Below are 22786 nucleotides of genomic sequence, written 5' to 3' on the forward strand. Positions count from 1 at the left end.
GTTTTAATTTGTATTTTTGAACTCCATTCTAGTTCAGGTTGGATTCCTAATCACATCAGGAATTTTTGCCCCATATTCCCTGAATCTACAACTATATTCAGTGAGGATGCCTCTGATCCTTGTGTCATCCGGTATATCTGTCTTCTAAGGACTGCCATAACAAACAGTTACTAACTGGGTGGTGTAAACAACACAAATTTATTCTCTTTTAGTTCTGGAGACCAGACGTCAAAGACCAAGGTCTTGAAAGCATTCGTTCTTTCAGAAGGCTGTGAAGGAGAATCTGTTCCATGCCTCTCTCCTGACTTCTAGTGGCTTACTGGTGATCTTTGGCATTTCTTAGAATGTAGAAACATCACCTGATTTCTGTCTTCATCTTTGCATGTTGTTCTCCCCTCTGTTTCCATCTCAGATTTCCCCTTTCTATAAGAATACTAGTCATATTGGATTAGGAGCTCACCCTGTTCTAGTATGATCTCATCTTAATTAAATACATCTGCAGTGGTCCTATTTTTAAATAAGGCCACATTCTGAGGCGCTGGGGTTAGGACTTCAGTATATGATTTGGATGGACACAATTCAACCCGTAACTTCTCACCATACAGCATCTGCTACCTCACCCATCCCTTCTCTGGTCCCAGCCATGGGAACTAGTCTGTTACAGAGATCCTTCCTGCTGGTCCACATGGCTTTTCTCTTCTCTCTTTGTACTACGCTGTACTTTGCAGCACAGGAATCCATTTATCTGTCCACACTTGGCATTCAGGCCCAGGGCTCTTGGGAGACTCTGTCTCCCTAAACATGCCATGCAATCATTTCTCTAAGATCCAGCTGCCTCCCTGGTGTTCTGGGAAGGAAAAAGAACAAAAGGTCTCTCTGTTCTCAAATCCCATAAGCCTTAGAGAGGTTTTGCTGTTTCCTGACTTGGATGGAGATCAGAACTCAGGGCCCCTCTCTGGGGCCACCAGTGTGTGTAACCTCTCAAGGCTGCCACCATGCCCAAGTGAGGGGTAGGTTTCCTGGTGTACATGAGGTGGGCATAGAGGTAAGAAGAGTGAAGCCTTTCTTCCTGCTTCACACATTTTCTCCAACACATTTATGTAGGCCAAAACGGCCAAAACCTGGAAATGATGGCCTGTGGACCAAATCCGGTACACCGCCTGGTTTTATAAATAAAGTTTTATTGGCACATATCTATGCCCTTTTGGCTATTCATTGTCTTTGTACTACAGTGGCAGAGGTGAGTAGTTGGGACAGAGACTGCATGGCCCACGAAGCCAGAAATAGTCACCTTTGCAGAAAAAGTTTGTAGACCCCTGATGACACAAACGCCTAGGACTTCTGCTTTGATCTCTCTGCCCTGAAGCAGTGATCACAGGGTGGCCTCTTTGACTACAACGAATGGCAAAGGGAGGAAAAGAAATCCTTGGGATGAAATGGTGATTGTGTCAAAACTTATTGCCCTTCCAACAGGTGTATGCAATTTGTGAAAAGCCAATGAGCAAAACAGTTGTGATTTGCATTCTTTTCCCCTCAATGCTGAATTTCAGTAAAAACTTCAGGGAGAAAACAGTCATACTCCTTCATGGTGATTTTGGCATTGTGGAAATGAAGGAAACCACTGAGGTTGCTTGGGTCAGAGCCCCATGAGGACACCCCAGGGCTTCATGGAACAGGTGGGCGGACCCACATTTCAGCCAGCCAGACCAGGGTCCTGCTGCTCCTCCTCACTGCCCCTCACACACATGGGCTTGGCCAGAGAACACAGCTGGGGCTCCCAAACTGCTTGGAACCCCAGTCTAAGCACAGAGCCTCAGGGACCCAGGATGTGTCTTTGACCACTTGTGGTCTCACACTTGCCCAAGTCCCCAGGTCAAGGTTGCAGAGCCGGGATCTGGCAGGTCTCTACCCTAAGCCATTGAACTAGTTAATGAACCATTCTGATTCTTCTCATTATAAAGTTAAATGAGAGCGGTTTACTCATTCTGAAATTTAGTGATCTCCAGAGTAGACTTAGGAGCCATGTAAAGGTCTTTGTTTTATAGAAGACCAAAAAAAAAAAAAAAAAAAAAAAAAAAAGAGAACAAAAACAAAAACACACATACACACACTAAAAATTCCCCCTTGGGGTTTTCAGTGTTACAAATGGACAAGTTTTAAGTTCAGATGAAAGACTCAGTTTGTGGATCTTGCTGAACTGATACTGTATTCTATTTCCAGATGACCCTGATTTACAGTTCTTGGATGCATTTTTCTGACGGCTCACTTAAACATGCCGTCAGCATGGGACTGGGATTGCTGAGTTATAGTGTGGAAGAGCAGAGGGAGATTACTTTGGAAATTTGGCCAGACCCCTTCCCTCCTGGCAAAAGTGGGGGAAAACAAACAAACAAAAAAAATGAGCACACCTGCTGTGTCCATAGCACTGTCTGGTTAACGCCAACCTTTCCTTCCTTCTAGGCCTGGGCCTGGGGGCACGCACTGCCTGGGAGCCAGTGTGGAGCATGCTGTCTGCGAGAACCTTCCCTGCCCCAAGGGCCTGCCCAGCTTCCGGGACCAGCAGTGCCAGACCCATGACCGGTTGAGCAGCAAGAAGAAGGGCCTGCTGACAGCAGTGGTGGTTGATGGTAAAGGCATATGGCACGTCTTTTCACAGTGCCCCCCTTCTCCTCCAAGAATGTAAACACCTCCTAGGAAACCTCATGGGGCTCCCCCTTCCCAGCCATCCATCCAATGGGACACTCCAGGCCCACTGCGCCGGTGAGCAGTGGACCGGCTTCTGGAGCAGTGGGGTTGAATTTGGATGATCCAGCCCTGGGAGATTTCTTAAAAGCAGCTGTGAGGTGGGTGGCAGACCAGAATCGTCCTGCACCCCCATTTGCAGCAAGGTGGGGGTGCTGGCAGCCTGCCACCTAGTGCCATGTACTGAAGGGCCCAGGGCCAACTTTGAGGACAGAGAGGTTCTGCAGGCACGGGACGGTGGGCTTCTGTGTCTGTTCTCCCTCTTTCCAACATTGATGCTTTCTTGCATTTCTTTTCTTGGTTCGTTTTGGGTTGGATTTCACTTCTTGACTTCTTGACTAAGGTGTTTGGGGGAAAAAAAAAAGTTTTGAGGACAGTTTACAACTCGGAGATGATGATAGGCATGGGTCATGTTTTCTTTCCGAGAGCTTTCTCTCCCAAATCGGGGGACGCTGCCCCATGGGCCACTGCAAGCATTTCCAGTGGCTGATCAAATTCTCGATGGTATATCATGTCCGTAGGCTTTGTAATGTTTGTTGATAGGGACTGTCTGTCCCCCCATGGGGGGCACTTAAAATTCTGTTCATCTCTGGGAGACAAGACTGTGTCCTAATGATGATGATATGGTCCTGTTTGTTGAACACACCTTAGGCCAGGCCAAGGTTAGCTCTGCATCTGTCATCTCAATTACTATGCAGAGCGAGCCATGCAAAGATGAGAGGTTATGGGTTACATGACACATCAAAGTTCCTGCGGGCTGATAAGGAGCAGGAAGGGACCCCCATTCCAGAGGAGCTGACTTGGAAAATAACCAGCTATCATCTGGCTTCCAGTACCTGAGTGAGCCAGCGAGAGTATGACTTCGTAAGTGTCGAGTGAAGAGGCTTTTTAATAAGAACTACAGTGACTGAGCCTGATTTTTACCAGCCTCTGAAGTCTTTTGCAGGAGAATGAGGTTCCTGTGCCAGGTCTTGCGTTTCCTCTCTGTGGTTTGAAGAACCTCCGAAATCTCCACACTGCGGTCTGCTCCTACAGGCTCAAGTGTGCGCAGCTTTGGGGGTTGGAGAGGGTAGGCCCAGGCATCACCAGCTATGACAGCCCCAGACCCGCAGCTTTAAACCCAGCAACGTGACCCATCAGCTCCGAACCGAGTTGTAAAGTAACCTGGAATGTTCTCAGTTGTGGCAGATACCACCAGCCCGCTCAGCTGTGGGCTCATTTAAAAGCCTCGGGGAGCTCCCCAGATTTTTTTCCTTTTGAAAAACACCACTTTTTGGAGCTGTGTGATGGGAGTGCACCGTCGCTTAACCATGACTTCAAGAGAAGAGCAGCCCACATACCCTCAGCTTTGTCTGCAGATGAGGGAGAGAGGGGGCCCACCCTCCTGAAAGGAACATGTACAGCTGGACACTCGCTGCTCTCTGCCTGGGCATTCCTCTGATGCAGGAAGACCCAGGAGGCTTCCAGATGTCTCGAGCATCTCCGGACCCCTAATCGGGAGAAAATGAGCCCAGGCAGCAGAGGCTACCCTGTTTCCAGCGTCATGGTGGGTTCTGATGAGGGGCAGCCTTGTTTCCAAACCATCAGCCCTCCCAGCGTGGACAGAGACACTTTAGGTCCACTGTCCTGTCCTTCACTGACTCTTGTCGGGAGCAAGAAGAGGTCGGCTCCAAGAGAGACTCACCCCATTCCCATTTCCACTCAACTGTGCACACAGCCTTGTTGTTATTCTTTCCTTGGTCTACTTCAGCTTTGAGTTCTCCTGCTCCTTTATTTAATGCAGAAATCCCACTTAAATGTCTGGTTTTCCACAGATTTCTCCAAGTCGTTATTAGACTTCTGTTTGACTTGTAACCACTTTTGGATTGCTGAGCTCCTCGGGTCCCTTATCATCCCAGGGGCAGAAATGGATGTCTGCCCTGGATCCCCCACCCAAGACGCTTCGCAAGGCAGCTATCTGGGGAAGCCCACCAGGTTCAGAATGTGCCATGACCCACTCGCTTTTCATTTCTCTCTATCAAAGCAACAGATCATTACAGCCAGGGTTCGACCACCTTTGATCTGAAAAGTGCCATCCTCTCTGATAAGGACAGCTAAGGGGCAGTAAGCATTTTGTCTTTGAGGGAAAGACCCCAAGTTCAGGCCTTTGCAAGGCTAGCTTGACATATCCCCTTCTGGGGTGGAACTGTCCTGACTTCTCACAGATTTGGTTTCATTTCCCTCTCAAATATAAACAGAAGCCAGCATTTTTAAAAGGAGCATTTCACAAGGATGAAAACAAAATAACAAATGGCCAATTCAGAGGGCAGGGGGTAGAATACAGATTAGAAGTTTGCTCCTCTCAAAAATCAGCTTATAAAAGGCACAATTCGAGCTCAGCCGTGATGGGAACGATTCCTGTGGTTGGGCTCTGGGCTCTCTCGAAGCCCATTATGACTGCCCTATTCATAGCATTGCTATCACTGTGGAATTCTTTGGCGAGTGACACACGGTTCAAGAAAGGGGAAGCTATACTTTTTCTTTTTTCTCTTACTGAAAAAAAAAATTCTTGCAGAGGTAGATTTTCCAAGGGAGGGCTCAGGACCACAAATCCATACCACCTCCAAAAGAAGACAAAGGCTCTCCTTAGAAAATAGTTCTAAGTGGGAAAGCCTTTAGACAGAAACCCATGGAGATGGCCTGTTGCCAAACCCACCCCATTTCTGCTTTCCCCATGGAATCTCATTTAAGTGGAAACCTTCAGGAGTTCTGTCCTTCCTGCCCAAGCCAGCAGGCCACGTGCCCACTGAAGTGTCAGAGGGCTTGGCTAAGGCCGTGTCTGGACATGGAGGTGCATTCCCAGCTCCTCCTGGGCTGGCATGGCAGAACCCCCTCTGGGGCTGAGCCTTCCAGGGTATGGAGCGTAGGATGGTTAAGGTCTCTCTAACTCCAATTCATTCAAGCCAACTGGAGTTGTTTAATGAAAAAGAGAAGAGTTGTTGCAAAGTTGCGGGGTGTCTCAGATCCCAAGGGCCTCTGAAAATATCAGGACCTCTCTCCATGCCCATCACAGTTTGTGTTTATGAGTCATTTCTTCCTGTTCCCAGCTGAAAAGTAGCTTTCTCCTGACTTGTCCACATGAGGCTGAAGGGTGACCCACAACACTTTCATCCTTTATCTGAATCTGTCGGGGCCAGATGTGGCCAAAACATTTTTGGTGTTAGGTAACAGCAGCACATCAACCATATATTACCAGTACTCCCAGTGGAGTCCAGGGAAGCACCCTACAGTCCAGGGAAGTACAGGGATGTCTCTACCAAATAACACATGAATGGTCTCTAACTGGAATTCTGAACACTACCAAAGCCTCATGTTAGTCAAAGCTGTTTTTGCTGCCAGGTGTGTTTACCACATATGTAAGAAAATGCTCGCAGTTTTCAGAGCTTTTTGGACTTCTGGATGGTGGATAAGAGAGTACAGACTTCTTTCAGATTCATCAACTACGAGTAGACACAGCTGCTCTAAATCTGAATTTTAGTGCTTATTTTTCAAGACAGAGACTCTGATTGGTCCACCTGCAGTCAGCTGGCCACTGTCAGTCCGATCGGTTGAGGCCTCATGAAGCATAGCTATGAGGTTGTGATGGAGAGAAAGACTCTGACTGGTATAGCTACGGTCAAGTGGCTTCTTCCGATCCAGTCAACTAAGGCCTGGCTCTTGAGTTATGGTAGGCAGCTTTGGGGACAGGGGACTGGGCAGCCTCCTCTGTATCCCCCAAAGGTAGCCAGACAGAGCTGGAGTGAGCACTTGTGATGGCCTCAGAATTCCTTGGTATCTCTTAGTAAGACCTTACAACCACTGGCAGAAAGAGAACAGCAAGAGTACTAAGACCCACAAGTGTCCTCTTCACCATGGAGTACTAGGGGGATTCCTCCAAGCCTCCACTAAGCAGATAAGATAATGTGGCTCTCAAGCCCCTGAGTTCATCTCCCCTGCCTTGTCTGTGGTTTTCCCATCCAAGCATAACTCCTGGCGACAAGTCAGTCAGTGAGAGACCAGGAACCACACCAATCAGTCCAGCCTCAATTAGAATTTCATTTGAGCCCCCATCAGCCATGTAAAAGGGACACTCCAATCTTCTTTCCTTGGAGTGCATGGTTCTATAGTTCTTAAGAAGATTTGACCTCCTTCTGTACTAAGAATTTATCTGGGGATTCTTTGCCCACCCAAGGTAGCTTAGAGGGGAATATTCAGAGAATTTTGAGAGGCTCCTTCTCAAGTTTTATAAAGGTTATCCTGAGTCCTTTTGGGAGATAGTGCTAAACTATCCTAGATGTGTGGAAGTGCCCTAAATTCTGAGCACAGACCCCAGAAAAGGAGATGGACAAATGGAGTTTCAGCTGAGCAAAGGAAGGAAGTGTTACCTCTGGACTCTATTCTAGAGTCTGGGTGTCCCCAGCTGTCCAAGCCGAGGAGTACAGTGTCTGCAGGTGGGAGAGTCCAGTGTAGGTGGAGTTGAGTGTACCTGTTTGCCTGGGGTCATGGCCAAAATCCCTCCATCTGAGAATCCCCATTTTCCTGATATTTATAACAGAGCCCAGACAAACCATCTTCATCCCCTCCAAATCTGGTCTTTCTAACTTGCCACAAAAGACCCCCTATTTTTCTACCCAAATCCCACTTCCATTTCTGCTCAAATCAGAGTAGACACTCAGAAGCCAGAAACATTCATGAAACTGGTGTTTTGCTTTCAGCAGCACCATTTTGCCTCTTAGTATTTGGGGCCTCTAGCGTTTTCTGTCCAAAAAGAAAACAGTAATGGTAGAAAGAAAACTAGGCTGGGACAAAGAGGCCAGGGTCTGACCTTGCCTGTCAGGGGACTCTGGGTAGCCACACACCTTGTGTGAGTCTCCCATGTGCATCTATAAGATGGAACGATGACAGCACCCACCTGAAATGCATAGATACTAAGTATGCTGCCTTTGACATAGTAGATAATGTCATTTATGATTTTATCAACATCACCACCATCATCACCATTATTACTGCTATTGAATGAACCATTTCAAAGCTCAGTTATTCCAGCAGTTCAGTTTAAAGGTAATTAAAATCCATAGTTTCCAAACTGCTTGGACCAGAGGACCCTTCTTTTCTTAACAGTGAAACATAAGAGGAAGCCCAGTGTATGAAGAAAGTACCCCATCCATTCAGACTGGGAGCTATGGTGCTGCATTCTTCCAGTGGTTCCCCAAGATGCCAATGGGAAACCTCGGGGTCCCAAGGACCTCAAAGATTTGACCTCAAAATTTGACCTCAAAAATTTTGAGGTCAAATCTTTGAGGTCCTCAAATGAACCTTCTGGAACCTGAGCTCAGTTTACATTTCAGTCTCTTATACTTCTTCCACTGGCTGCCTTCCTGGGTCATTCCATCTAAATGGAGGGACAGCTGCCTCTAGCCTGCTATCTGGGGAATTGGGACATTCCTTCCACTTTATACCCTGCCCTCTAACAGCTCAGGCCCATTTCATGGGGATTTTCACAGTCTGCCTCATCTGGGATTTGCTCTGTACTTGTCCATTAGACTACCAAGGCCTTGAAGAGCATACACTACTCGTCTTTCTTTCCCAGTAGTGCCCAAACAGTGCCTTGTGTGATCAAGGAACTCAGTTCCTGTTTTTTGAATGAAGAAACACTGAAGCATCATTATTTTACTTACCTGGGAAATTCTTCACAACAGCCCCTCCATAGCACCTCCACAACTAAGTAGAACAAACAAGTTGAACATTTCTACTGAACCTTTGTAGTTTCTTTCTAGTGTTTTAAGGCAGGACTTTCCACTGGGCATGTTGGTCAGCAGGGCTCCATGGGAGAGGAGCTATGGAAAGCTGCTGAACATGTGTATGGCTTTCTGAATGTCATTCAATCATGAAAGCCCCAGAGCCTAGGTGAGACAACACATCTGCTTTGACAGGAACTGTCCAGCTGGAATGCCAAGATCTTCTGAAGCCAAGTCAACTCCAGAAGCCTTTTTCTACCCCTGCGCTTTCTTATCTGAGACCACTGGAAAATGAGCCAGTGGTGGAAACAAAGGGACCGACGAGGCAGCACAAAAGCGTTGGTGTTTCTGTTTCTGGAAGTTCTTTGCAAAAATAATCACATTAATGTCATTAGAATTAGGTGACTGAGAGAGAGAAAGGGGTGTTTTCCTCTTTCAGAGTTACATAGAGAAGAACAAAATCCATTCATTTATTTAAAAATAAGCTTAAAGATTTTCTCCCAAGATCAAGAATAAACCAAGGATTTCTTCTTATACTGTTCCTTTTCAACACCATACTGGAAGTCCTAGCTAATGAAATAAGATAAGGAAATTGAAAATATACAGATTGGGAAGGAAGAAATAAAACTACATTTGTTTGATGATGACATCATCTACACAGAAAATCTGAAAGAATCAACAAACAACAACAACAACAACAACAACAAAAACCCCCCAAACCCCAAAAGCTTTGTGGAACTAGTAAATAATTATAGCAAGTTTGCAAGATACATGGTAAATGTACAAAAATCACTTTCCTATATACCAGCAAGGACCAAATGGGGTTGAAATTAAAAACATAGTACCATTTACACGAACACCCCCAAAATGGCATATTTATATATAAAACTAGCACTGTATGTGCAAGATTTATATGAGGGAAACTCTGATGAGTGAATTAAAAGAATTAAATGGGGAGATATTCCATGTTCATGAATAGGAAGAATCAATATTTGTCAAGATGTCAGTTCCCCCTGACTTGATCTATAGATTTAGCACAATTCCCGTGAAATCCCAGCAAGTTATTTTGGGGATACCATTAAACTGATTCTAAAGTTTATATGGAAAGATTAAAATATTTACCAAGTCCTTCTGTGAGCCACATCCTTGGCCTGGCCTGGGGACAAGAGATAAAAATCTCAGTCCCTTGTCCTCTAAAGTCTTGCAGTACTGTCAGTTCTTCAATCTAAAGATAATTAAAACCCATCCCTTTCAAACTCTTTTAGCAATGGAACCCACCTTATAAAAAATCCTTTTGTATATGGAAGTCACTCAAACACTCATAAGACAATAGGATAATGTCTAAGGGCTTTGATGGAGGTGTATGCAAAGTGCAGTTGGAGAGTCCATGTCAGAGATGGCATGAGAGGAGAGAGCTGTGGAGTGGAACCTTCTGGGGTGATAGGAAACGTCTGGAAGCTCTGCAAGGAGGGATTTCCAGGGAAAGAAACAGCCTGGGCAAAGGCATGAGGGCTTGTCATGTTCTAGGAGCTCACTTGGTTTCAAGAGCAGCAGAAACTAGGGGTTTCCATCCCGTTGGGTGACATGGCTCTTACACATTGTCCTAGAGGTCCCTTTTGTTCCTGTATTTTCAGCTCAGCTTCTCCCAGAACCTTCTCGCCATATATATCACAGCCCTACTGCTTTTATCTAGCAGCTGGTGGAGCGCGAAAGCATTTAACAAAAGCCACTGCTGTGGAGACATCCACAGGGCCCACACCCCCTCCTACCCAGAGGCATTCCCATTCACCTTCTCCCCCTTTCTCACCTCCACAACAAGAGAAGCTCCCAGGCTCTCCCTTGATACATAGTCAGTTCATTCAGCGGTCAGCACACAACAAAACGTTCTGCCTGGTATTTTTAATGCCTTAAGGAAAAGGAAAGTTATACCTTTGCAAAGGATGACGAGAATAAGGTAAATAAGAACCCCCCAGAGCCCTCACTCACATATCTTTCTCCATTTGCTGTGTGGAATGTTCCAGGGGAATCTGCGTGCCTCTGAGGAACATGTGCTGGGCTTCTGTGACCTTTATTTCATATTGATTGACCTCTTGTCCTCTGGGCCACCACCCACGTGCACCTGCACCCTGCTTGGCTCATGCCTCTCGAGCACCAGCCCCTTGAGTGGCCCACACACCCCTTCCTCCATCAATGTCCACCTTCCCCTTTCCCTCCTCAGATAAACCATGTGAACTCTACTGCTCACCCCTGGGGAAGGAGTCCCCGCTGCTGGTGGCTGACAGGGTCCTGGATGGCACACCCTGCGGGCCCTATGAGACCGACCTCTGTGTGCATGGCAAGTGCCAGGTAACACGTTTTCCTTGTGTCTTTGGTGGGGCTTTCTTTGGAAGGGAAGCTCCCTCACCCCCAGAAGTTTTTGGTGCGGCGGTGGGGAGAGTGGGCAGAGACCTTGGGAGGCTTGGGGGGATGGATCATCTCAAGAAGGCACTGGGGTGCTCTCTCCTGCAAACTGGCACTCCTCCTCCCTCAGCAGTAACTGAGCATGAAGCCCACCCCAGGCCAGCTGGAGAGCTGAGGTGGCTGGAAGAAGAGTGGCAACATGATAATCTTAAAAAACCTTTAAGTAACTTAAGCCATTCTGACGAAGGGCAAAACAGGTTGAATACTAAGGTCAGGCTGGAAGATGCATGTGAACATGTTATTGGACAAGCCGTGTTGCAGTTAGCTACCAAAGATAGAGAAGAACAAAGCTGAATCCTTCAGAGGTGGTACCCAGGAAAGCAGTATGCCCAGTGCAGTATAGTCCTCAAAGCCATCCTGGTGTTGCATGTCTGTGACTCATTAGAATGAATGATAAGTATCATTTATGAAGACAACATGAAAAACAAGGAGGGAGGGAGAGATGATGGATGGAAGCTCATCTTCCACTTGTGTTAAATCTGCCCGAGCTGGGGGCACACCGGAAGCTGAGCCTTCCCGAGGCAGCACTCCCCAGCTAGGTGGGATAGGACTATTTCTCCCTAAGAAGGAGCATCCTCCTGATGTGGAACTGGGGAAGGGAGTCAGGAGGCTGTGTATTTCCAGTGCCCACAGAGCCACGACTCAGGTAATGCCACCCTCCTTTATGCCACATGTGTTGTATTACCTGATGATTTAGTTTGACCTGCACCTGTCAGGTGTGAGTCCCTGGAGCCCGAAGCAAGCAGATGGCTAGCAGGAGAGCTGTGCACTTGGCATGGGAAGGAAAGCCAGGTCTTGCCTCCAATATTTGCTTTACTTTGTTTGGCCTCCATAGACCAGCACCTGCAGCATGAGAGTAAGCAAGGAATGCACTCACCAAGGGCTCCTGGGGGGCCTTCTCATTTTGCTAAGAAAAGAGAAGCTACGTCCCAGAACCCGTGAGGTCTCTACGCCTCCCAAAGTTAACACCCAACTCTGATGCTCAGTTTCATGGAAAAAAAAAAAATTTCAACAATTGTAAATTCCAGGGATCACTAGGGAGAGAAGCTGTCATTCCCCCTAACTGTACTGGTACCAGAAATCTGCCTCCAGGCCTGGGACCCGCTGACCCCACAAGGCAGCACATCTTGCTTGTTCTCTCTGCTTCCTGACACCTGGCCAAGGGCAAGATGGAGTAAAAGGGAGAAAGGCAGAAACACACAGACACAACTAGGGTAGTCCCTGTGGCCATTTCAACCCTAGTGGATTTTTTTCCCCTACAAAGTCCAAACTAGTCCCAAACTGAGATTTTTCAGGAAAAGAACTTGACAACATCCAGGCATTGCCTGGCTTTATTATCAAATCCAGATATGAGTCAGTGATAGGCACCGGGTGCCTGAGAATCTTGGCAAGGAGTCCTCCAGGGGAAGGAGGCAGTGACAGTGGTGAGACTGGTGGCCCTCAGGGCTACAGCGTTGTTGTGGAGAATGTCCAGAGCCTGGAGGCGGGGTGAACACGGGTCTTATCGTTGTCACCGAAATTGCCAGCATTTCTCTGTAAAACCACCAGCAAGTCAAGTGCAGGATTTTTTTTTATCTTTCCTAAATTCTACACTTACGCCAGCCATCCTACAGCACAATGATGAACAACCAGTGGGGTCATATGAGTTGCCCAGACATGATTTCAGCTGAAAGTGATCAATGCCAGTGGGCCCCTTCTGTGACCTTTGTTCTAACCCCATGCTTTTTAATGAGGAACTCTTCCCAGTGCCATGACAGCAAATGAACCAGTTCATCAGTCAGAGAAACATGGGGGAGCTGCCACGCAATGGCTCTGACAGCCTTCAGTCTGTGGTCATCTGGCACCATCCCGCCAGAGCCTGCCCTGCACTTGAATGTGATGGCAATAATATGAGTATTGCCTTTCCGTTCCCAGAAGCCACCCCATCTCTGCCTGGCCCCTGGTCTGTCTCCAGTGCCTTCACCCCCATCCTGGTCATGGCATTTACTGACCGCTGTCCTAACCAAGCACCACTCCTCAACACAGGTGCAGACAGTGCCCCTTCCTCCTGATGTTTTGTGGCAGGTGGGCTGGCTCAGGCTCATCGGAGCCTCACCTCACCCCTCGTCCATTCTCACAAGTAACATCTCTGGTAGAGGAGATGTACCCCAGTAATCAGCTGCCTCCAGTCCTAGCAGAAGGACCACCATCCTGATAGGTGGTGGCAGCATGTACACATAGGCCCCTCATGAGATTAAATCCCTGAGAAACCACTTGCTTCCTGAAGGAAGTAAAAATACGACCTGTAATTTTACTAACCGTTCTTACTCCTCAGAAAGAAACCATAAAGCTTCAGTTTAGCCCTTCGGGAAATCAATTCTCACAAGAATCCAACTTAGTAAAGTCATAGTTAATGAAGTTTTATAATAAAGTTGAGCATGCTTAAATAAGAGTATGAGAAATCAGGGGCACCTGGGTGGCTCAGTTGGTTGAGCATCTGACTCGGTTTTGGCTCAGGTGGTGACCTGAGCTCGTGTGCGGAGTCTACTTAAGATTCTTTCCCCCTCACTCTCTGCCCCTCCCCCCTGATTGCTCATGCTCTCGCCCACGCTCTTTCTCTCTCATAAATACATAAAATATTTTAAAAAATAAAGAATATAAGAAATTAAATACAAGTATATAGTATTGATGCCTTGTTATAGTAATTGCCAAAGTAGAATATTCTGGATTCCTGTGGTACTTGTGAATGATTAAAGCAAGGAAAATTGATGAAAAAGAAGAATAGTAATAAACATCTCAGGAGTTTAGTGAGCAGAGGATCTGTACTTATTCATCAGTACTGTAACCTGATTATACAGAATAAAAGGTAGGAATCATCCACATTTTATGTAAGATAGCACTTACAGAAATATTGCCAGGGTTCACTTACTAGCTTTTTCCTCTGTTCCCTTAAGCTATAAATTTTGCTATTTTGGGGTGGCAGAAGGAGTTCTGGGAAATTCTGAGAAGCACAGTGACCAGTTGGTAGAGAACGGAGGGGACCAGAGGCTCCCAAATGGCATTTTGAGCAGATTCCACTAAGCTTCAAATAGCAGGCTGATTCAGACCATAGCATGAAACATGGAAATACCATTTTGTTCTGTTTTTATGAGGACTGAGTTAAGTTTCATTTCAGTGAGTCACAAATTATTTAACATGCTGAAATGAAACTTAACAGCACTCATAAAAGTGGGAGCGAGTCGGGGAAAGAAACACAAACATTGTCTATTTTTCAGCAAGTCTGTATAAATCAGGAGTTCCATCATTTGTAATTCCTACTGTTGGCCTGCAGAGGCAAAGAAATCAAGTTAATATGTTTCTAATGTGCGACTTTGCCTCAGAGCTACTGATCTTAAGTGAACGAGTCAAACTGACAGATCTGGATATACCTGAGACCAGGTACACTTGGCTTTTCTTTAAGGCCTCACCAGCTTGAGTACACGTGTAGGCATCGTACTCCAATTAGGGTCCCACTTGCTTGAGCTCCTAATCTGTGTATGTATCTTGGGCTGGATAAAATCCAGGAAGACCTTCAGGTCCCATAAGCTTCTTTGGTGGAGAGATTATGTTTGGTTATCTTTGTTCTCCCAGCAGCTGGCTTGAAGGAGAGCCTTTGATTACATACTGAAGGAGAAACCCAGGGAGTAGATGTGTGGGTGGATGGGTCACTTGCTCTTAAGACTTCAGTGATTGTGGAATCTGGAGCCCATTTCAGAGGATGGTTTTCATTATCCAGCATTTATTGGCCTCCCATTTTGTGTACAATAGCCCATTAAGCAAGTAGAATTACTGGTGGAATTTAGGAGGACTATAAGACTCTGGTGTCAGAGTCCCACTGTGTAAAGAAGGGTAACAAGCATGCAGGAAAATATACCAGGATCTCGTGCTTGGGCCTGTATTTCAACCCTCTGGTTGCTCCTGCTCCCCATGTCATGACCCTGCAGAGGACTGTTGGTGCTTAACCTTTATGGACAAGCAGTGCCTAAAGCTCTGAAGTCATTCCCTGCACCCCTTCTGTCTGATTAATTTCCCTTAACAATTTCTGGGTTAAGCTGGCAGATGGAGCCTCACATGTGCTCCTCTCCCATGACAGGACTCCACTAAACTAATGGTAAAGGCAGGAATGCACAAACCATGATGGGGAAGAGAAGCAGAGGTCACTGTTTGACAAAAGAAAGATGCCATGTCTTTCTGGAGGGTAGAAGAGAATGGAAGTTCCATTGAAGGAACAAAGCAGCAGAGGCCTGAACGGGAACAAGCAGAGTTACAACAGAAAAGAAAGCAGAATGCTTGAGGGCATCTAGGACTTGGGAAGGAGAGTAGGTGTGAGGTGTTGTCTGCAACTGAAGAGAAGGCGAAGAGTCAGACAACATGGCTGACCATGGCTGGCCGTGCACTTGGAGCTTGACGTGCTGTTGGGTAATGATCTTCACACCTAGTATCACAGCCCTCCTTTTCAAAGTTGTGTGATAAACTGGTTAAGGGCAGCTGGAGCAGGTGTGTGACCTCCATGGTTGGGCACAGCGCTCACCCTCCTGAGTTGGGGAGTGGACTCCAATTTCCCTCATGCCAGTCCCAAATGGAAGCCTACCACACAACACCTCCAACCTCATAGACAGAGTCCCCTCAGTCTACTTTTCTGTACCTCATCCTCAAATACAAGTGGTCAACCAGAGATCATCAGCTCTTTGATGATCAAAAAACCAATAACAGGAATAAGGAAGATGAAGAAAAATGCAGAGACACTGACCCTGGCACAAAGTTACAATAATCGTATAATTCTCTGCAGCCAAATTATCAATCAAGCACAGGGACAAAATAATTTTGAGAAACAGAAGAATTCAGAAATTTTAGTTTTCCTGCATTCGTTCTGAAGAAATCATGTGTAGTTTAGCCAAACAAAGGTAAAGTCAAGAAGACAAACATAGCAAGGGGGGTGCAGCTAACACAGGAGCCCAGGCCATGCTAGGCCGGGTGCCGTACTACTGACCTAAAAGCCTTCAGTTAAAATTAAAGCAAGAAGTCAGTGGCATCCCTCCAGCAGAAGAGAAAGAGTTGTAGTAAGAAGATAGCTATGAAGTTGAAGAAGGCAAATGCTTCTCCTCCTGGCCAAAAGCAAAAGCAAAACAAAACAACCAAAGACCATCCAAACCTGTATGAGAAAGTCCCAATTCAAAATAGGAGAGAAGAAACTTCCCCACTGGGGAGGGGTTGCTGGCAGGTTCAGGGCACAGAAGAGAGAGGCAGAGGACCCATTCTGAAAATCAAAGTCTCCTGCTCCCAGTTTGCCCCAGGCCCCAGCTTGGTAAGAGACCAAGCATTTATTGAATATCTTCTGCATTTATTATGCCTTTATTGCATAATATGCATTATTGAATATCTTCTGCATTTATTGAATCTATGATGTGCTTAACACCATGCTGGCCACTGTGTTTGGGCATGGGGGACAAGAATACAAAGAATTGTAAGACACTGTCCTCCCTGTGGCTGAAGTGTGTCCAGAAGATAAGACTTATTCTTGCGAGACCGTAACAACCAAGAATGAAGTCATGATTGAGAGTCAGTGAGATTTGATTTAGACGTAACAGCACATGGGGTAGAACTTGATTTATTCATTCATCAGAGATTTATTGAGCACATTCTGTGTCCTAGATGTTCAGTGGTGAACAGGACCAAGGGGGTCCCTGTCCTCATGCAATGTATAAACAAGGAACACATAAACTCACAAACATGGCCGTTCCAAGGACTGATCCATGTGGAGAAGAAAATGGTGTCATAGGTTGAGAGAAGTTGTAGCTGAGGAAGACTGTGAATGGCATGGCTTTTCTCTCTAAGCAGATTGCATTTGTGGAGGAATCTGCTTTGTGAAGGCAGAACAGAGTGCTCCTGGCAGAAGGTGGCTCTAAGTCTGGTGGGTTCCAGAAGCAGAGGAGGGCTGAGTGGCAGGTGCTGGAGGGAGTGGCAGTGAGGGCAGGGGTGTCAGGCTCTGGGCCATACAGGGCCTGGGAGGTTGTGACAGGAACCTAGATTTCATTCTGACAGGAGCGGAGGGATTGAAGCAGAGTGAAGTCATCTTGGTTATAGAGAACTGGCTGTGGTAGGGCCTGAGTGGAATCCGGGAAACCGGGTAGGAGGGTGTTAGGACAAGACTGAGAGGCGATAGGGCTTACAGCAGGGGGCTGGTAGGAGATTGGGTTCAGTGTGGATTTGAAGGAGAAGGGAGGCGAGCTGAAGAGAGCAGGTGTGATGTGGTCACGGAGGGTCTTGATTTCCTAAGGCAGAGGTCCACCACCCTGGGCCTTCTCATCTCCTTAGGGGAAGATTAATCTGGCAGCAGAGGAGAGGAAACAGGTACTATCGGTCATGCCCTGAATCATCAGGGCCTAAACTGGGCTGTGACCATGAGCATGGAGAAAAAGTAGATACCAGAGGCTTTCAGGAGAAAAAAACCACCAGGTCAAAGATGAGGATGGAGAAAAGGCCACTAGATGTGGTAACGAAGAGGTTGTCTGTCGCTGGTGATCTTCCATCAAGCAGGGTTGGGATTCCAGGGGTAGAATCCAGATTTCAAATCACTAAAGATGGATATTCCTCACTTCTGGGAAAAATGGCCTCCCTGTCCCTGGCTCATCCTGTGCCCTGCTCCAGGCCACAGTGCTAAGCACTAAAGCTTTTCTAGGCTTTCTGCATGTTTCACAGGGTCTGTCTCTACCAGAAAGAACTTGTGCTTTCTATACCAGGTCCCCACTGTCTTGAGCTTTTTATTGATTATGCCCCCAAAGTGCCCTCCTCTGGTGCCGCATACCCTGGTTTGTCAGAACAGTGCTCCCCACTGCAGATACTGACGAGGAACTTTAATACTTTGTTTGAAAGCTCAGTAATGGGTAGCAAGAATGGCTAGAGAATGCAGAAAAGTAACTGCTGGGGATCGCTAGGAAAACCCAGGGAGATTCTAGAGTTTATTGTTTGCTGTTTCCTTTGGTTTAGTCATCTTTCCCTCTTAGAATACCAGACTTCATAAGAACAATTGTTAAAACTCCTTTAACGTTTGGGGTGTGCTTGGGTGGCTCAGCCAGTTGGGCATCTACCTTTGGCTCAGGTTATGATCTCAGGGTCCTGGAATCAAGCCCTGCATCAGGCTCCCTGCTCAGTGGGGAGACTGTTTAAAAAACAGAACAAAACTCCTTTAACATTTGGAATTAATTTAAAAAATAAATAAATGGGGCACCTAGGTGGCTCAGTTAGTTAAGCATCTCACTTCTGATTTCAGCTCAGGTCATGACCTCAGGGTCATGAAATTGAGCCTGGCTTAAGGCTCCATGCCCAGCATGCAGCCTACTTAAGATTCTCTTCCTTTCCCTCTGTCCCTCTCCATGTCAGTCTCTCTCTCTCTTTCTCTCTCTCTCGGAAAAAAATTCAGAACTAATGACTTGAATTGAATGCTATCGTAGCTTCCATTTTGGGGAAAAAAAAAAAATCCCAGCCTCTTACAAGCATATTCTATATCATTTGCATTAACTGTGTGGCAAAGGGAGGAAATGCCACTATTGGCAGGTTAGTGTGACTGTTGTCAATTGCTTCTCAGATTTACTGCTCTTCAGACACTGGCATCCCTTGTGTGCCCTGCCCTCAAATGCACTCAGTGCCGAAAATAATACCAGTCAGAGTGGGCAGAGCACACAAAGCTGTCCCAGCCCGAGTGCCCTGAAGAATTTATTTAAAGGGTGACCCTGTGTGCGTTCCTGTTTGCACCTGATCTGAGAAGCTCCCTAGGGAAGACAGTGACCTGCTGCATGGGGATGCTGCTTGGTATTATGGGAGAGCCCACCTGTGGGTGAGCCCCTAAACACTGGTTCTCGGTGCATCTTTTACCAAGAGGGATTGGGGAAGGATGTGGTCCTGCCTACCTTCTCCTTCCCTCTCTTCCTTTTTTGGAGAGAGCAGGGGTTCCGTGGAAGAAAAAGGGATAGAAGACAATGACCTATTCATCCTCAATCTGCTCAGACAGTGGTAGCTGTCCCCCAACCCCCTAGAAGGAAGTTAGCCTGTGAAGGACGTTGGCAGTCTCCATCTGTCCTGACAGCACCCACCCGTCACCAGGGCCCCGGGCAGTGATCCAGAGCAGAGGTCTCTTTCTACCTCTGAGGTTGAGGTTACTACTCTTGCTTTAAGAATGGGGAAACTGAGGCTCATATGCAAATCTGTAATCATCCTCAGGATATGTGTTGTGGTCACAACCTTGAGCGTAACATTTAGGGAAGAGAAGCTGATGGCCTATCTGCCTGGGCAATTTAGCCCTAATCCAGAAGGATGTTAGCTACAATTTGAAGTGAGGTCTGAGGATAGCTTTGTTCTTAGAGGTTAAGTCTTAGTGAAAGAAGCTGACTTTTAAAATGGAAACAAGATGCTGCTTAGGGAGAGAGGAGAAAATAACAGAGCAGTTTCCCCTGTATCCAGCCTTTGACAACTTAACATGTTAAGATAATGTAAATCCTATAAGCAAGGCTGTTGAAGTCTCCCGGTCGGAGTTTCTGTTTCCTTGGTGGAGAGGTGTAGAAGTGTAACCAGCTTGTGAGTAGAAGGACACAACATCCAGGGGATCTGTGAGGCCCTCAATTGAGGGCATTTGTGGTTTTGTGACTAGACATTCTGTTGTTATGGATCTTCCCATGGATCGTTTCCTTGGCCTGAGCACCACTGTAAGGGACCTCTGCTTCCTGAAAGTAGAGGGGAGCCAGCTTCTGTTGTCCTGTGGCTCAGCTGGGCTCCCTCACATCCCCCCAGGATGCCTCAGCCCAGAATTGCTTTAGCTCGGGGTGCCAGAGGGTGGAGGCAACAGGACTTACTTCACCAGTGGGAATTCATAACTAGGGCCCTTCCAAGGGGGTGTGGGTGGAGAACAGGGAGAGTTAACACAGGTACACAGGACACAAAAGGCTTGGCATCTGGTAGCAATGGCTACCTCCATGAGGCTTTCTATCTCTGAGCTCCAAACCTAGGACAGTGGACTCCCAATATGTCTTGGGCCCCTAGCAACACCTGGGAACTTACTGGAAATGACGAATCCATGGGCCCCACTGCAGCAGTGGGTGACCTGCCCAGCCCTCTAGGTGATTCTGGCATACTGGCATTGGAGGACTCCCACCCTAGGCAATCTTATGTCCCTGGGCCTGGGACATCTTCTGCCTACCCTAGAAATTGACTACTGGTCAGACTGGGGCAAGTTGTTCCTTTTAGGCTATGGAGAGCACACAGAGCCAGACTTTGTCCGAAAGGACATAGCATCTTCATAGACTAATTTTATCCCCCATGACCAACCAAAAAATCTGGTTTCCGAGAGGATCCCCCCCCTGTGTCAGCTCCATTTCTAAGCCCACACTCTTTAGATACTGTATTGGGCCTCTTGAAAGGAACAGATGCTGATGAGGATGGGGCCCCCTGGACTTGCCTATAAACATCCCAGACCCTCAGAAAAGAGGCAAGGGCTAGTTCCCTGCAGGCCCAGCATGCCCCAGCATCCCCACAGACATCGGGCTTTGCTGGACTCCCAGCTGACTTGTTCTTCATCCTTGAAAAAAAGGAAATCAACTTCAAACATTGCATTTACTTCAACTTTGGATGCCATGAGGTCTAAATGGGCACTGGTTGGGGCTTTGCTGCCACACAGATGTGTACATGTTCTTTATACTGTGCTCCAGGAGCCATGACAAGAGTCTCATGAGGGGTAGGAAATTGCCCCAGACCTGCCTTTGCTTGTATGGGCCAACAGCATCTGCCAGGGTCAGCCACGAAGACACCACATGCTGGTCTGGGTGTGCAGGGGCTTTGCAAGCCCTCGCTTATGCCATGACTTTTCCTCATCACTTGTCACTTTCCCACCAAGGTCCTTCTTTCAGGGGACTTTGGGGGAGAAGTGGTTTGCTCATCCAGGAAAGTGTGTACTCTCCTAAGGGCCCTTCCTCCCACTGAGTCCCTGTCCCATTTCTTCCTGAAGTACCACCCATGCCTGCCCTTTCTGCTTCTGGGTGAATTCCTGCTCTGGCAGATTGCAAACAAATGCTTTGCCCCTTGTCCTGGTCTCCCAGCCAGACCGCAGATGGCCTTTTGAAATCATAGCACAGACTCTCCCTTCACATTCCCTTTCCCTCCAGGTGGCATTTCTCCTGTTCCTTTAGCTTCTTTATTCTGAACATTTCTACATTCTTGCAAACCCAGTTGCCTTCAGAAGGAGCCCCACGCTCTCCAGAAACTCCCAGTGATCGCCAGTCCTTGGCTGAGGATAATCAGGGGAGATACCCAGCCATCCCAGGACTGGGAGGCGAGAGGTGAGGGACTGCCCCTGGCCTCACCAAACAGCTTGTTGTGTGGCCTCAGATATGTCAGGTGCCATCACTGAGGCTAGGGAAGGAAGCTGTCTGGACAGAGTGGCGTGTTAACTTAGAGCATCTAGAAAGTGTTTAATCAGGAAATTCCAACTGAGGAACCAGACAGGGAGTAGGTAGCCAAGCCAGAGGCCCACTATTGCTGAATGGGAGTGTGGTTTAAGGAAAATAGGAAGCCCATGTAGGAAAAGTCTAGAGCTGAAAGCACCTGAGAGATGGGGAAGGCACATGTCAGGTCAGGGTGACGTGAAAGAGGTCAGGGTTTAGGGAAAAGGCTGGAGCTCTGAACACATAGGAGCAAAATAGATGGGCAGCACACACACGCAGGACCCCATGGATTTGTTTCCAGGTCCTTTGCTGAGCATGCTGGTTGAGCAAAATTTTGGATCTTGGCTGCCTTGGATTCTTAGCCTACTTCATTTTATATCGAGCAGCTTGAACAATCTGCCAGCGGTTCAGACCCTGAACTGTGGCAGCTCCTATAATGTGCTCCAGGTGCCAGGTACCCTGAGGCAACTGGTCTACCTCTGGGCCACCCTTGGGTGTCCTGCCCCAGCGAGGTGTTGCAGTCTGAGCCAGTTACCATCTGGGTCTCCACGTGTCACCTAAATCTCCTCAGCCCTTTCAAGTCCACTTGCCTGCACTCATTCCTTGCCTGGCTTCTGGCTGCTAAAGGCTCCAGCCTTGCCCTTGGCCTGCCTTTCTGTCACTTTGAACACATTTGAATTTTTCTTTTCTTCCTTCCCCCCACCCCCCAAATGCTGCTCTTTCTCAGTTTTCTTAATGGTCATTTTTAGACTCACTTTGCTCAGCAGTTAGCGGATCTTCAGATCTTCTCCGAAGCGTATTCAGTTATGCTACCATTTTTGGATGCGCAACAGTAATTTTCTCACAGTTCTTCCCTAAGGAAATGAAAGGATCCCAGGATGAGACTCTGGGAGTGTTGCTTAGGAGGAACACACATTCACTCTTCACGGGGCATCCCGTCCTGGGGTGGTTCTCCAGGTGTGGTCCCGACGAGCAGCAGCAGCAGCAGCAGCAGCCTCGCCTGGCAACTTGTTAGAGATGCACAGCCCTGCTGCGCACGGGGTCCCACAGTCTGTTTTGATAGCCCTGGAGAGGCAGACGCACATTCCTGTTAAAGAACCAGTGCAGGGCGCCTGGGTGGCCCAGTCAGTGAAGCATTCCACTCTTGGTTTTGGTTCAGGTTGTGATCTTATGGGTCATGGGATCGAGCACCTCATTGGGCTCTGCACTCAGCAGGGAGTCTGCTTGAGAGTCTCTCCTTCTGCCCCTCCCCCTACTTATGATCGCTCGCTTGCTCGCTGGCAAATAAATAAATCTTAAAAAAAAAAAAAAAAAGACCAGCACTACCATCACAAAGCATGTGGATTCTGATTAAGTTGTGAGCCATGGGGCCAAGAGGAA

The 22786-nt window shown here is 47.3% G+C and overlaps 1 protein-coding gene across 2 annotated transcripts in view; it reads left to right on the plus strand.

The window, feature by feature from the left end:
- ADAMTS17 (ADAM metallopeptidase with thrombospondin type 1 motif 17) overlaps window positions 1-22786 on the plus strand; it is a 323327-nt gene that overhangs the window by 204949 nt on the left and 95592 nt on the right. For both annotated transcript variants that reach the window (XM_032836008.1, XM_032836009.1), the window contains exons 13-14: window positions 2461-2627; window positions 10717-10844. In XM_032836008.1, coding sequence (XP_032691899.1) covers window positions 2461-2627; window positions 10717-10844 — 295 coding nt within the window. The remainder of the gene's footprint in view (window positions 1-2460; window positions 2628-10716; window positions 10845-22786) is intronic.

Source organism: Lontra canadensis, unplaced genomic scaffold (genome assembly GCF_010015895.1).
Source record: "Lontra canadensis isolate GAN:19392208 unplaced genomic scaffold, GSC_riverotter_1.0 scaffold89, whole genome shotgun sequence".
Taxonomy (NCBI): domain Eukaryota; kingdom Metazoa; phylum Chordata; class Mammalia; order Carnivora; family Mustelidae; genus Lontra; species Lontra canadensis.